Here is a 16,971-nt window from a genome sequence, read left to right as displayed (position 1 = left end):
TAATACTAATAATGCATCTTTAATTTCAAAACACAGAACTAATACCACTGAAAAAAAAAGTATCCCCTTACCTTAGGGTCTCCTTTTCTCCATGCTAATGCCAAACCTGTAACACCTAATCAAAACACATTCCTGCTTTTCCCCATTTTTATTAACACACATACCTCTGCAACTTGAAATGACATTTCTTAAAGTATTCTCTTCAGATGTTGCTAGTAAAATTAGATAATTCAAAGGCAAAGACAGAGAGGAATAATTAAAGCATTCATCATAAAGAGCAAAAATTACCTTTAGCAGGGTTTACTTTTATCCCTGACCTATACAGCATCTCTTCATTCTGCCAGTCCCCATTCCTGACAACAGTCTTGAGTCCATAGAAAACAATTAATGCAGCAGTGGAACAAAAAACCAAGTTCTTCAGAAAGCGCTTTTGGGCTTTGACATAAAGGGCCCTGACACCTACTGTAACCAGCAGGCAGAAGCCCATACTAGGAACATACAGCACACGCTCTGCTATTACAAAGCCAACATAGAAAAACAGGTTTGTGGCAGGAACGAAGGGCACTATTAACAAAGAGAGAGACAGAATGACAATGTTCTCGGTTGAAGGAAGCTGCAGTTTCTGAATTTCATGCTTTTTTAGGCCATTCTCTTCTTTTGACGCAAAGCTTGACTTCACCTCCAGTGTCTTGTACTCCATCTCTGGGTGACAGCTATGCCCATTAGCATTTTGCTTGCCATTCATTACAGTTTTCCCATTGAATTCTCTCTCATTGCTGGAGCCCTTCAAGCTAAAGTAGGCAAGGAGGAGGAGTCCTGCATAGAAGGCCACAGTGTGTAGATTCCTCCAGTCACTGACTGCTTTTAGAAGAGGCACAGCATCCATAGACCAGTCAAAGCTGAGAGTATCTGGGCACAGCAACAGCCAGAGGTTCTTGGTTGGCAAGTAAAAGAAGGTCAGGGTACGTGTAAGAAAACTGTCTGAGTCTGCTGCTGGATTGTCAGAATTAGAAAAACTTGGAGGCCTGTTGCCCATCCAGTATAAGCGAACACCCAGCAGTGCAGTTCCCCAGGAGGTCAATAAACCAATGCTGAAGAACAGGGTCAAATTCTTTCTCTGAAAGAAAAATAATAGCATAAATCAACACTAGGTACTTATTTGTGTAGATTATACACAACAAAAAACCAAGAAAATATTTGACAGAACTCTTTTCCAGTAATAAAACCAAACACAATAGATCTCCATCTCTGACATTTGTATCGTGCCATGTTGGGGTACATTGCTGACTACAGACTAAGGAACTGACTCTTTCATTTAAGCTCTATCAAGAATGCATCACAGCCAAGCCTTCCGATATCTTAGGGCTGTCAGTCCTTGCTTAAGATTTAGTTGTATAATGCTTTGGAAATGCTTATTTTAGAGGAATTTATGGCCTCTTACATTAGTTCCTACATAATCTCCCAAACCCCTTCTCTGTTTCTGGCTGTGATCAAAACATGAGTTTAGACTTTAAATCTCGCTAAGGCAAAGGATGTTCCAGATCCATTTACCTTAATCAAAGTCTCTCCCGAGGCATTTTGCTAGAGAGCCAATTAAAATTTCCAAGAAAGCAAGAGAGGAAAACAGATGCAGATTCCATATTTATGTCTCCTAGCTCCTGCTTATTAACTTGGAGCCTTCAGCTCTACCTACTACTGAAAGTCACACTTCATTTTCTATAAAACACAAGAAGTTTCCCCTCAGCATGAGGAAGGGCTTCTTTACATTGAGAGTGACAGAGCAGTGGAACAGGCTGCCTAGGGATGTTGTGGATTCTCCTTCTCTGGAGACATTCAAAACCCACCTGGATTTGTCCCTGGACAGCCTGCTCTAGGTGACCCTGCCTTGGCAGGGGGATTTCAACTGGACAATCTCCAGAGGTCCCTTCCAATCCTAATGATGCTGTGATTCTGTGCTCTCAGAGCCAAACAATACATTGAGGGTTTTTCCTCAAGCTCACCATAATAATCACTCCAAAACCTTTCACATCTTCATATGCATATAAATAAAATTATGGGAAGCACACAGCTCACTCCACCTACCAATGTCATCATGCTAGCAACTTGAAGTATCTGCACTTATTTATGGAATAACACAACATTTTCCAGCAAAAGCTGCTTCTTGGGTAAGTTCTGCTCTCAATTACATGTGCACCCTAAATGGAAGCTGGTTTACATTACTCTCTCTCTATGTAAAAGCTAAACTATATGGGGTTTTTATATTTCAATTTCTCAGATACTTTTTGTAATGCAAGGAAAAAAAAAACTATTTGCCAAATAGTTACAGGTACAGATTAAGTGTTTTAATTATCTTTTCCCCATTATTAGAAATAATTATTTGTCAATCATTTCTCATTTTATTAGATTTGTTTTTTCCATCTCACACTAGACATTTGTGGGATGATTATTCAATGCTTATTTAGTTATTCAGAAGCAGAACCTAACAGTAGAATGTTTTAATCTTATTTCTACAAAACAACTCATTTTTCTTCGTGAGTGGGATCAACCCTTGATATCATGAATTACAGATTAATGTGTTGCCTCATTTGAGGTCAATTACTGATACTTTTCTACAGTTTACCAATATTCTACTAAGAAGACAGAGTCTAGTAATGATAATTTATAGTTTATCTTATAAAGTATCAGGAAGAAATTTATACCTTTTTTCATTTCTACAGAGTTACTCCTTGTGAAGTTTAAAATACTAAACATCAGTTAGATTCATTCATTCAGTTATGCTACGTTATGGAATTTAATGGAGGCATTATTCGGGAACAAACAAATTTATAATGGAAACATTCATGCACTTGGATTGCGAACATGTAAAAAAATGCTGGCACTTTTTATACATAAAGTAATGCCTGGGTCCTGATTTAATTTGCCATATTAATACCAGTTTGATTTACTAGCTTTTTTACATTCTGGATAATCCACAATGTTTTGGCAATATACCAACGAAAGCCCTCATGTACACATCATGATAACTACACTCCCTGAAAAGCCTATCAGAACAACTTACTTTTATTTGTAAGCTGGGTAATACCTTGCAACTCCCTTCACATGTGGTTTCATCCATGCCTGCCAAAACTACTTAAATGCTTTTAATGTTATAAAGCTGTGTAAACTGGTTATCACTGAAACTCCCAACTAAGTTTACATTTGGAATAAAAAGATTATTCAGATTTAATGGATTTGCATGTGTGTCCTCACAGTAAAACTTCATGTCCATGGTTTAACTTGTCCTTTCATTCTCATCATAGTTTTCTACATGAAATTTTTTCTGCCCACCTTTCTGGCTCAAATAATTTTCAAACTCATTTCTTTCAAACATACACATAAACAACTCTCAAATATTAAGCGTGACCTATTTGCTCTCTCATACATCCTTCTTATGAATCTCTTATGAGGAGGCTGCTAAGACAGAAAGAAGCTGGGAAGTGAAAGAGGGTCTTTTTTGTTTGAGTTAGAAATAGTCTTTTCTGGAAGGCTATATACCATTTGAAAGATTAAGATATCCCAAATATTAAGGAAGCGAAACTCCATTAACAGATGAAAAGTGAGCTTCCACAGACTGATTAGGCCTCTTTATGATTTTGTTAATACTTACCCAACAACTGGAAGAAAATCTCACTTTTCTCAAATCCTAATCATTGAACTTTTCACTTAAATGCCAAGAAAGTTCACATTACAAAGTTCTCGGACAAAACCATGTGAGTGCATATATGCTATTCGTCATGGATAATAGCGAAACCTACTAAATATGTTCAGGTCTCCCTCATGTGTTAACCAAATACTAACAACTAGAAGTTTGCCTCTTGCTCTTATCCCAAAAATGTTAACAATCTGTTAGCAATCAGTTAATCAATCTTCACTGCTGGAGTAACTATTTGCAGCCTCTCTTTTAAGCTTTTCAATTAAGCTCTGTAATATCAGGATCCTCACACTTGCAGGTTTTACAAAGAACACAGATGATCCATATACAGGTTTGTGTGTCATGCTGTAACAAAACTATTTTACTATTTTTAACCACTTTACATGATTTTCAAATGAAATATCTAAGCATTAACTCATAGAGCTCAGAGATATCTGAGTAAGTTTGCCACCCCAGCATATTGATTCATCATGCTGTAAGGCACTAGTCAACCAGAGACTGAGCTCGGGTAGATTCTTAAACTCAGCTAAGTGACATCAGGAGTGAAGTGCAAATTTCCTGTTGCTGCCTCAGACACAAATGGTTTGCATTCTTCCCCAGATTTCATACATGGACCTTTTCAATAGTCAGTAGCTTTACAACCTTTTTAAATTACCTACAAGTTAAGTACAGTTAGCAATAACCTGTATAACACGATTGTGAATTTTCAGATTTCAGAGGAGGCTCAGTCTGGAAGCAAGGAAAATCTGTCCCTAACACTTAAACATCTGCCACAACAATTTAAAGTAGGATGTCTTTTTCCTGTTTTTTTTTTTTTTTTCAGTTTTCAGTTTTCAAATCTCACAGACAGCATTGACCTAGAAGTGAAAGACAAATTCATTACCCTTTTTTTCCTCTCTCAACATTCATGATTTTTGCATAGCTTTTATCCCTCTGTGCTAATATAGTCACAGATAATGAAAAAGGTTTAGCACATATTTTGGCTTTACTTTCTTTAAGGCTTTGGAAGAAAATCATTCCAGCAATTTATTAAAATTAAATAATACAGCCAGTCCCCCAGTAGACTTTTGCCTACAAAGGAAGTGCTTTCAAAATGAACTCTGCTCAGACAAGCACTTTCACTAGTAACTCTTCTTCTGAGCCTCCTGACAGCCTGTGCTTCTCTGATCTGATTGTGTACATTCAGGGCAGTCCAGGAGCAGAGGAGATCCTCTGTAATGCTAGGCAGAAAGGATTTGGATTACTATACTCATGAATCCTAATCCAGCCCATCTGCCATATGTTCTGACACTCCCATAAATCCTCTAACCTTTCATAAGTAGCCATTTTCATCTGAGGAAAAAAATGAGCACTGATTTAGATCAGATTTAACATATCTCCTGCCTGCTAACAGACAAGTACCACCACTGCAAGTTTAGTCTTTTGGACTGTAGAACCCTTTTTTACCACCCTACCAAAATCCATCTGCATGACCCACCCACACTGCACATTTCCCTTGCATTAAATCCTAATTCCTCACTTCATTATATTGCCCTTAAATAAGGCACTGCAGCAGATTTCTTAATTGGGCAGCCACTGCCAAAACTCAGTCATCACCTAAGTGGTATCCAAAGCATTTTCAAAAGACACAGTTCTTTTAACCTCACATTGTCCATTTCACAAACAGCATTAAATATGGAACATGATTGAGACAGTCCAGAAATCAAAATCATCACACACGAAATGTAATTCTTAGAACTCAGGAAATACAGAGATGAAAGAAGATGTGTCATCAGGCATTACTCACAGGAATTTCTTTTCCAAATTAGAGTTCCTTAAATATATGTTGGCTTGAAAACTGGACTTAAATGCTGCCAGATCACTAGACTTACAGCATCTTCTTCCCAGAGCAGGTAGAGGTTCCTGGATAACAGATCTGCCAAGTTGGAGCCAAACTACAATTCAAAAATATATCCCCACCAGGAATGAAGCTATTTGCTACAACCCCTGCTGGCTCACAGTACTGAGATGGAAGTGGCCTTTAACGCTGCCTGATCACCTGCCCCGTTAGTTCCTGCTTGCATGACCCACTAAAAGAGGTTTACTCATTTTCACTGGTGATGCAACAACTGACCTGAAGGTGTGTTTTAACTCAGAGTTGGAACTCTGTCAACAGCTTGTCCAATATTGGGACCAACTATGCATATTTCATGACATTTATTTCTAGTGTTAAGACCCCACACAATTTTTCCCCAACAAGGAAGTGCATTCACAAAACAGCTAAAGATGATCTGTACATACTTTTATTGTAATTAGCCTGTAGCACAAGTTAAACAGTCCTTATCACTACTGACTTGCCTTACATTAATTTGAGTAATAAATACTGCCATTTAAAATTGCCAAAGTCTTATTCTAAAAGCCTTCATTCTTTAACATGAATTTTTAAGTACCAAAAAAAAAAAACCAAAACAAAATAAATAAATCCAAAACCACAAAGACTAGCCTCTCCATGGAAAAAGAGTTATGAGGACTACAGGGGAAAAGATAGACTGCATCATTAAGATCAGAATCTGCATGAATGACTGGAGATAGTACAAGAGCAGAAGGACTTGATACAGGCAGGAGAACACAACAACAAAGCCTTGGAGAAGTAGATAAAAGATGTAACTTAGGCAAACAGAAGTCATGCAAAACACAAGCACAGTGCCAGCTCAGCTCTGCAAGGCTGACAAAGGAAAACAATGATATCACATTTACTCAAAAGCAGGGGCCAACGAAAAGCCACCTAAAAAGGACACTGGGCACTGAAGACCACTAAAGAAGACCCCCAAAGATCTATAAAATGACTTCTGATAAGGGCTGTGACTATGTAATAATGTAATACATATATATCAAGTAAGTGGGGATAGCTAATGATTAGTGTGTATGATAAAAATTCTGTTTACCCAACTCTCAGGAAGTGTTGATTAGTGGAAGGAACCTCCAAATGCCCAACACTGCAATAAATAATGCCTGCTTTGTAACACTCAAATGTGTGTCAGAAAGTTTACATTTGGCCAATTTCAGTATGAATATACAGCAGCTTGATAAATCTGTTTTCATGATCAGTGCAAGGAAAGGCTTTCTCTAAGTCCACACAACCAAATGCCATGTAACAATGGTGATGCTATGGATATCTACCCAGAGTTGCTCCATCTATCTGCAGCAGCAAGAACTTTACATAAGAGATTAGAAAGCCATTGGGACCAAAAGACATTCCTGGACTGCCAGACTGTTCAGGGATGCCGTCCAGCACCACTGTGAGCACTGCACAGGTAGGCAGCTGGTCATCATACCTGCATTTCATTTAACAAGTATTGACTCATCCAGGGGTTTTACAGCGAAGGAAGAGTGCTGCACTTTCCATGCTAGACAAAACACTGAGAGCTCACCGAACTTGCAAGTATGTTCAAAATGATTTTGAAATAACAGAGAAATGTTCAGAAAAATAAACTTGTATAAAAGGCAGGGGCAACACTGTTTGCTTAAAGGTACACAAGTTAGAGAAGTGGAGCGAGTAATTGGCTCATCTTCAGAGAAGCGTAAGGGATCATTGAGATCACAAGCAACTCTACTAAACCAATGCTAGAAAGGTAAACACTGTACTGAGGCTACAAATGAAAGTACATCCTCCAAGGTACGTGAAGTAATTGGTCCGCTTTTCTCAATACTAATAAATCCTAAAAGGATCTGATTCCAACACAGATCTTTCAGAAATAAAAGAAGGAACTGGACAGAGCAACAAAACAGAGTAATTTAAGTTCAAAGGGAACCTAAGGAAGGCTCCAGCTGTGTAAAATGGAATCAGTTTCCTCCTACCACTGCCACATGGATTACAATGAAGCAGGTCAGTCCACAGATGACCAGCACAGCTGAGGGTTCAGGTCAGCACTACACCTGAACAAATGGATCAGGAGGCCTGCAGAGCCCCAAGGAGAAAGGAAGCCTTGCCCCAGTCTCACTGGGAACACAAAAGCTGACCCATCCTCTTGAGTAACAAGAAATTTGAAAATGACTACACATGAAAATGAATACCAACAGCTAAGGCTCATGATATAATTTATATCTCCTTCATCACATTAAATAAATCTGATCTGACAATACAATTTACTAAAGCTCTGCTTATTGGAATAGACAGATACACAGTTTTTCTTCTTAACAGCTTCTTCTCTTCTATACAATGTACTGCCCTGCTTACAAAAAAAGAAACAAAGTATAAAATGGCTCCAAAGAGCACCGACTGCAATCCTACAAGCTATCACAAAAAATTGTAGCGTCACATTTCATGTATCCTACATTAATAAGAGGGCAATAAAGGAAAATTAAAGCCTATGAGGTGGTTTAATATGCAGTGGGAGGAAAAAACACACTGGTTAGAATGTAAATGGACACATACTAACCAATGGATTTTATGAGCAAAAATGTCATTAGATGCCAGATTAAGCCTCTAGCAATGACTAAGCGACTTTACCAAGTGACTAGAAGAATGTCATCAATAACCAATTTCTGCACATGGGATAAATAGCAAGTTTAGGTTTGACAGAACAACCACTCGAGGCATAACAGCTATCAGCTGGAAGCCCGTCAAGTTTACAGCATTCGGTTCCTACGGTGGATAACAGGATTGTAGAGTGGATCATGGATAACAACCAGCATCTTATCTGTGGGTTTTTTAATTTTTCTGTTTGCCTACTGTAAAGAAATCAAGGTCTTTTGTTTTACTTGTACTTTTAAAATATGTCAAAAGAGCCAGAAGCAAAGTAGTCTTGAAACTATATTCCTAACAAAAAAAAATTTGAACCTTTAATTGTAATTCTTCTAGAAAAGCTTAAAAACGTACAACATTTCAAAGAGAGACACAAGTAGTAAAGTAGTATTAAAAGTCCATACAAAACACAGAGCCTATTATCTGAGTTTATTATCTCAGAAGGGGTACTATTAAGGAACATTCATTTAAGATAAAGCAGACACTTATTTCCTTATAAAAATATTTAAAGCTGTTTTTTGTGCAGCTATTTTACTTTCAGATCTAGCAGTTTAACAAGATAAGGAAAAGATAGGTTCTGAGCCACTTAATCTGTGGGACAAACTGAATACAGGCTAGGTTGTAACTAAAATGTTGTTTTAAAAAAATTCACCGTCCTTCTACACCTACAAAATATATTTATTTATGAAAAGGTACCATAGGATGGCAAAAAGACACTCCCAAGTAGTTAAGTATTATGTTTGAAGACAGTACCCTTTAGGAGTAGGAATAAATTTCACAGTATCAGTCACTTACTGGGCATTTATTTCAGATGCAGTGTTATTATAAATAGCAGCCTGAAAGACATCTCCAGCAGTTTGGATGTAATCTCTGTTTAATTACTCCTTTTTCTATGCTACACTAGGATCACAGTTCAAAAAATGGGAAGCACAAAGAACTAGAGAAGCTAAAGGGAACACAGCAATGACTAACAGTCTTGGACAGCCTTAACAAAAGTGACTTACAGTGAGAAGGACATACCTGCAAGATTCAAAGTCCCACCAACAGCAGATGAAAGGTAATTCACAAAGAAGGCTGACAAATAGTAGGTCATCAGAACTGATGAAAAGCTTTGTTCCCAGGTGTACTGACAAGAACTTCTCCCAAACTCCTAGTCAAAACAAGCAGTCTGAAGCACACCTACGTGCTTCCCTTCTCACTTATCATAGTCTTGCCTCCCATGTAGCTAACCAAGTAGTTATGAAGCACTAGCAATTAAATTCTGGATATATGTGCTTAGAAAATTGAAGAGTAATACACTGCAGTAAAAAAAAAAAAAAGAAAAAAAGAATCCCCAACCAACCAAAAAACCCCAAAACCAAAGAAGCAGAAAAACAGCACCTCAAAAAAAGAACTTCAATGAACAACTTTTGTAAGACCTGACCAGTAAGTACTGCCATCTTGAGAAGGAAGACTGAGAAAACCACTATTTTAATAAGAACTTAATTTGTTCCCCTTTTTCATTAGATTGCAAGTGTTTTAATAGAATTGGTTATGGTCAAAGACTAATTTAAAGAAGAGAGACAGTCATGTTTTCTATGTTAATTACTGGGGAAGCTTTTTGTATGCATTCCCTATGGAATACACTAAACAGAAATGGGAATGAAAACCTATCAGAAAATGAATAGAGGAAACAAATTAAACTTTTTGCAGCAAACAGTCTTGGCTAACTACATAAGTAATTACTGCTCAATGATACTGAAGAGTGTTGCAAAGATATCAAAGGAGTAAAAATGTTCAAATATAACAACATTTAGACAATAATTAAAACTGCAAACACTTCAATGGAAAATTTCCTCAAAAGTATGTTTGATAAAAGTAACAGAATACCTTGAATAGGATGTCCTCTACTTTGTTTCTCTATACATAAAATATGAAGAAAACAATACAAAAAACATTTATGTTAATTTCTCCCCTTATTCCAGGGATCCTTTTAAGGTGTATTTAAGAGGATATTTAAGCATAGCCTTTTAAAAATATGAAGTGCATTACTAGGGTCTGAATCAGAGACAGAGTATAAGGTAAAGCATTTACTGACCTCCATATTACAAAACCAAATGTTCAATAATTCAAATAAAGAGAGATTAAAGATTGTGAAGCAGAATGTAAATGACAAAACTTACTTCATGACATGGAATGTCATTACTCTCCATTAAGCTAATGGGAAGAAATGAGGCAGTTCATAGCAATCTCCTGTGAACCAATACCAAGATACTTCTCAACTGTTAAGGGGTGAAGTACTTAAAAGAGGTCAGTTACTGGTACTGTAAGAGGTGTGCTGAAACCCCTTAATCAATTACACTAAACTTATTTGAAAGCCTGCACAGTTATCTTGCTTAGCTTAAAAAAAAGATCTTTAATAATTTTGTGAGGTAATATCTGTGATCAAATAAGTCTACCTGTAAAACAATCCAGCTTTTCTGAAGGAAATGAAAAATTACATACTCTTTTAGAAGAAAGGAAGAAAATTCTTTTTTTCTTAAATACATTCAGTACCATTAAAACCTTTGTTTTAAATATATTTCTCATTTTTACAGACAGAGTAGAAGAAGAGAAAGAAGAGCAAACAGAAATCACATTGTCTGCATCCACATTTACACACATTTACACACAGAGCTAGCCTTGGTAATTCCTGGTTTGTCCAGGTCCAGTGCATCACAAACACGTTTTGGGCATCAAGAACATAAATGCAATAGTCTTTCCTTGGCACAGCTGTGGTGCAAACAGCTAGCTATTATTAAATTTATTCCAGTCTCACCAATGAGTAGAGCTTGGAAGTGCAGTATTTTTGAGCCATAAAGAGATGATTTATAATGAGAAGTCACTCAGTAGGAAGGCTAAAGTACAGCAGTTCTCTCTGCAAGTTATCATAACAGAAAGCTATTTAATGAGTGTGGGTTTCTTCAAGAATTCAAAAAAGGCAAGATTTGGAATAGGATGTGTTACATTATGCAGGCACTCGCATCACTGAACATTGCTGCTACAGTAAAACCACCAAAAGAAAAATCCTCAAAGTTGTTCCTATCTTGAGGTTTTGGCTCATTTTTTAATAAGTTCTTTCAAATGTAAAACACAGATCTGTAGAGATTAGCAGACAGACACAATTCAGTAGAAAAAGATTCAGTAAAGTTTAATTAACTGAACTAGGTTGCCCAAGGTCAGCCACTGCATAGAGCAAACAAAAAAAACATGGCCTGCAGCAAGACATTATTTGGCAAAGACAATGAAAGAGCAGAGAGATACCCCACCTCAGCAAGCTCAGGAGAGGCCTGAGTTACCAGCAGTTCCCTGCTCTGTACAGCACTCTCCCCTGCAGGGGAGCACTATAGGTGCTGATGACTCAAATTCAGTTACACACAAACCTGAAGCCTCCCCTTAATCCACCTCCAGACCAAAGCTACATCCAGCCTCTAATAATGATTTAAAAATAAATACATTTTCAGTAAACTATATGCCATAATCTTCATGCATATGATGGGGACATAAGTGCTTCACATGCTAGAAAACGTCCACCTTGGCTTTCAGATTAAATTATTGAGTTTGCTAAGGAAGGATGCCTGCGAGAAGGTGGGAAAAAGACAGTAGAGCACAGTATGCCAGAATCCTTAAGATCAAAATGTAGGCATAACTGACTCAGGCTGCATTTTTCTAATGAGTAAATTTAGAATGTGGCTTCTTGACAATAGAAGAATTTAAACAGTATATGATGCCATGGGAACTTTTTTGTTTCTTTTTTTCTATTGTTTCCACAGTGATCCGTTTCTTATGCAGAGTGACATTGTGTCAGCCCAGCGGAGGGAAGAGTGTATAAAAGCGGGAAGCTGAAGAAAGTGGTTAACTTTGTTAAGCCATGACTGCTACCAAAGATGCTGCCTATCAAAATATGACTTTCAAGATTATCACTAGGATAACTGCAATCTTCCATGCATGGTAAAAAAAACACACACCCATCCCTGCTTCTTCAGCAAACTGAAACTTATAACAGAAATACTTATCTGAGAACACTTATAACTGTTACACCTCAAGAACTAACATTTGAAAAAGTTTTGAAAAAGTCTTGAAAAATAAACAAGTCCCACTGAACAGAAGATACACAGTCTACATTAGAACAAGAAGTCTTGAGCTATCATGCACAAAGAAGGATTACATGGCCACGAAATTACCGCCGGCTGCAATTGTTGAATCTTTCAGAAAGCTGTGACGTATTTCCTCGTCCCTTGGAAGTATGCACATCTTCAGCTTCATGATAATCCTCAGAAAGTAGGGTGAACTTCACTGCTGTGTTCGTCAGCACTTCAAACCATCTGCACAACCCACAGATCCTTCATCAGCTCATCATTCTCCTGTCAAAAGCACCTTAAGTCTTCCTATGAAACCTTCTTCATCTCTACCTCATAGATGGGAATTACACTCAAATCACTCCAGAAAGTGAAAATTCTTCAAAGTTTTGCTGAAAGTACCATGACAAAATGCACCTGATAACAGACCAAGATGATGCTTCTGTCACCAGCTCTGACACAGATATGCTGAATGATACTAAGCAGATTGCTTAACCACCTTCTGTCTCCTTTTGCTCTAATCCTCCCATACTGCCTCTAAATTCAGATACTGTATTCCTAACAGTAACAGGAATTTGTAATTATGCTTTGTATGGAATTTAAGAAGGTTCTGCCCCTATATAAGTATCTATTATACAAATAATTAAGCACTACAGACAGCAATGAACTCTTTTACTGTGTGATCTGGCAACTGTCATCCAGCATACTTCTGTTGCATATTTATCCAGCCTAAATAGCAGCTGCCAATGACTTTATTTTTATGTTTTTTTGCCCCTCACTTCTTTCTCTGTTTGCTTCTGCCAAATATTACCCTGAAATGCAATGGTGCTTTTCAGAATGGTGCTGCTCACCATTTTACACCCTGTGTGCTGTAAAATCTAACATGATTGAACACTGCATCCTAGGAAGCCCATGTAAATATTCACAGTCTCACAGAATAGTCTGGGTTGGAAGGAAGCTTTAAAGGCAATCTAATTCAACACCCCTGCAATGAGTAGGGCCATCTTCAACTAGATCAGGATGCTTGGAGCAGCAAAAAATCAGAAGTTGTTAGTCATTCATGTTCTTCTCAACTTTGCCAATCAATGAACAAAATACATTTCTTGACATTGCTTAGAGGAAAAAAAATTAGAATAACCTTAAAAGACGAGGAATAATCACATTATGGATTTACCAGGCTAGCAATATTCATTTTAGTGATGAAAAATCTTACTGAAAAGATAATATTTTAAATTATGTGCCTACAATTTTCATTAAAACTCCTTGCTAAGGAAGAACATAAAAATCGTTAACCAAAATACATTCCAGGACAGAAATGACAATTGCTAAATTTTTCAGGAGTCTCTATGAAGGGACCTTGAAGTTTTTCCAGTTATTAAGAACTACATCTTCCACAATTCACATATCTAAACAGAAACTAAACTCTAAAGGTAGCCCTGTAGTAGAATTTGTAGTTCTTTGAAACAAACTCAGTATTGTTGGGTTGTTTGTCTGAGATGATTTCTGAGATTAATGTTTTTAATACTAAAATGATGAAAACTATGAAAATTATATAAACATCAAAACAATGAAAATCTATTTTTAATCGCCTACCAGCTTAGAGGTATCAACATTTTAAACATTTTATAGTGAAATGCCTTAAAGTAGAGGCTCCACAGAAACCACCACTTTGTCAAGGCTAGTCTCCAAGTTCCTCAGAAACCTTACTTTTCTTAATTTCACAAACAGAAGAATTAAGCAGTTGGACTTTTTTAGCAGACAATGTATTTTCCTTCCTTTTGCTCAGTAAAACCCTCCTTTTTAAGAAGAAAACCAGAATATTCACATTTCAGTCTCTATGCATTATCTGTGACAGACTCCAGACTGCCACAAGTGTACATGATTTGAGTCCTTTGTTTTGGAGGGGAACTGACCTATGCCATCTCACTGAGTAAGTCTTTTAGTATCTGTTTAAGCATATTCTCATCATTCAGAGCTCACCATGCAGTACAGCAGCCCTGGTGTGCTAGAGCACAAGAAGAATAAAACATCCTGATGACGAAGAAGGAAAGATGTATGGTTGGACAGGCTTTACAAACACTCTGCTCATAAACTGGTTAGTGTATGCCTAAAAGGAGGTCAGGATGGTATGCACGGATACAGTTCAGCTGCAAGCAACAGATGAACAAGACCTTAAGACACGACTTTTGGACTTGGGTAATGCAATAGTAAAGAATCAACTGTGTCTCTACCTGCTCCTTTGAACCCTGGCCAAGGTTTACATACTTTCCACATACTACAAGTATAAACGAAGAGGAGTTTAAATCAAGAGTTACATTATGAAGAACACCTCCTACTGCCTGCAACAGGCCTCCCTTGGACTAGAGCATTAACAGCTGGGGCTGACCTCACTTCAGTCAAACCCACAATCAGCCTTTGAATCTTATCACAGAAATAAGTGGAAGGCTAGAAAACCCACTTCATTTTAATTTTTATTACTTGCTTTCTGAAATCCCAGATTAAAGAGGTTTACATTCTTAAACACTGGCCAAAACCATGATGACTACATATATCAGTTTGGTTTGGGGTTTTTTCCTGTGAAAGCTGAGATTCTCACTGGGACAGATGTTACAAGTGTGTAGCTCACTGCTCACGGTCTACCGTACTTGTATGTTTTGTTAAAGGCCTGTGGCTTGTCAGAAGAGCTCTGGGCTCCTTGTCTTACTGGCTGCTCCTCTTACCAGGCAATTATGCACTGGTTCAACAGGATGTTGGGAAGGAGGAGGGAGCTTGCTCTCAGAGAGCACCAAACTGGGAAACACTGCTGCAGTGCAGGGCTCAACAGGGAAAGCTGTGAGAAGCAACGAGCCATAAGGATGGAAAGAGGAGGCTTGAGAAAAGGAGAGAACTACATCTCAGAGACAACTGAAGACTTTTTTAGAGACCTACAGAAGACCACAAAAATCCAACAAGGGAAAAATAAGAGGCTTTTCCATTTCAAGGATGACAGTAGACAAGGATTAAACCTGCTTTCAAACACAATTCTTTGAACATACACCACCCAGCAAATCTGCTGTCTCTTTCATGACTTTCTGCCTTATTTTAATATTTATATTTAAAAAAACCCAAACCCTAAAGAACTTTTAAAGGTTCTTGGTGCATTCTCTTTAATGGAAATATCCAGACAGGACATTGCTCAGAGCTCTCAGATGGCATTACTGGCCTAAGATCTAAAGCAGAAAATGCTAAGAAAACCGACACACAATTTGGAACTTGCATGCAGTTCTTTGTCATGATGCAAACAGGTGCTTTCTTTTCTACTGTCAATAAACTATTCTTTCTACAGAGAGGTTCCCCTTTATTCTAAAAATGCCACTGCCCCTGACAGAAAGAAACCTCATTAAATAAAAGACCAACTTCTCTTTACGAGAGATTTGATTTTTCAAATAGGAAAGATCAATCAGCATACAGTATTTTGAAACTAACACCAAACCCCTTCCGTTGCTCTAAGGTCACAAGCAAAATCAGCGTAGGAGGAAATTTAGGTCCACAGAGAGCAGAGATTAAAAAGCATGTCCAGAAAGCTGGACTGCCTTGCTGGGATCTTAGCTAGGATTCAGTCCTGGAAGGGTTTACACATGACCAGGACTGCAATGTCAGTGTGCAGCTGCTGGGTACACTTGTTCATGACCTGCCACTTCCCCACCACATTCAACTACTGCTTTTAATCAGCTTCTTAATGGACAGGAACTTAATAATAATTTTGACTATTTAGAAGTCCAAAGAGTCCAACCTGGGAAAAAAATACCAAAAAACAAACAAGCAAACAAACAAACAACAAAACAAAAAAACCTGAAAGAAGTGTAATCAGAAAAATCTTACATCAAATGCCTGTTTGTTTACAAGTGGTTCAGGACATCAGCAGATTAGTTCTACAAACACAAGAGTGACAACAGGGGCAGCTTCATGAAGCGGAAGGTGGTGAAACAGCAGAAATGTGCATTAAGATTCTTTAAATTGCTGTGGATGAGTACAAAACAATGTAGGATGTCCAATGATTTTGGACATGTGGAAATAAAGTTCCTTGCAGGAATTTCCTTGCAGGCTAAATTTCTTTACTGGAAAGGAGCACAGATGAGTAGAAAGTGCTTGAGCTCTGCTTTTTGAATGCTCTACTTTGTCCATTTTTACCCTGAAACTACCTGAAAGCTGTATTTTAGGCCAGACTGTCTCTTGAGTATTTCCCAATTACTTACAAAGCCAGACAGTAGTGGATTCACAAAAGGGTAGTATCTAATCTTTTCTGATGATGCAGCTACTATTGCTAGAACACTTGCTAACCTCTTAGAACATAAATTTTCTTTTATTCTACAACTGCAATTCATGTAGAATTGATACTTTAAATTGTTATTAACACTAAGCATGCTGTCCCTCCTATAGCTATAGCCTAGAAAAGTGACAAAGAAAAGGTTTTCCTTTGTATGTTAAAATACAGACTTTCAAATTCTGAGAAGAAATAAAAATCAAAAAATGCAATATGGCTAGCAAAAATTTCAGCATTATCTTATGTTGTCTTTCTGTGACAACATACATAATGAATAGGAAATGGCTTGTGAAATTGAGAGCATGCTTCAAAGAAAAGGTCTTCATCAGATGAACACTTGTGGATATATAAGTATGGTTTGAAAAGGAAAAGCAGC

At 37.5% G+C, this 16,971-nt stretch overlaps 1 protein-coding gene across 11 annotated transcripts in view; it reads right to left on the bottom strand.

The window, feature by feature from the left end:
* TMTC2 (transmembrane O-mannosyltransferase targeting cadherins 2) overlaps positions 1–16,971 on the bottom strand; it is a 234,089-nt gene that overhangs the window by 94,478 nt on the left and 122,640 nt on the right. For all 11 annotated transcript variants that reach the window (XR_010362153.1, XM_064419624.1, XM_064419632.1 and 8 more), the window contains one exon: positions 289–1,117. Coding sequence is in view for 10 of the 11 variants with exons in the window: in XM_064419624.1 (XP_064275694.1) it covers positions 289–1,117 (829 nt within the window). In the remaining variant the exon portion in view is untranslated. The remainder of the gene's footprint in view (positions 1–288; positions 1,118–16,971) is intronic.

The sequence above is a fragment of the Passer domesticus genome, chromosome 5 (assembly GCF_036417665.1).
Source record: "Passer domesticus isolate bPasDom1 chromosome 5, bPasDom1.hap1, whole genome shotgun sequence".
NCBI lineage: Eukaryota > Metazoa > Chordata > Aves > Passeriformes > Passeridae > Passer > Passer domesticus.
This window is presented reverse-complemented; position numbering and strand designations above follow the sequence as displayed.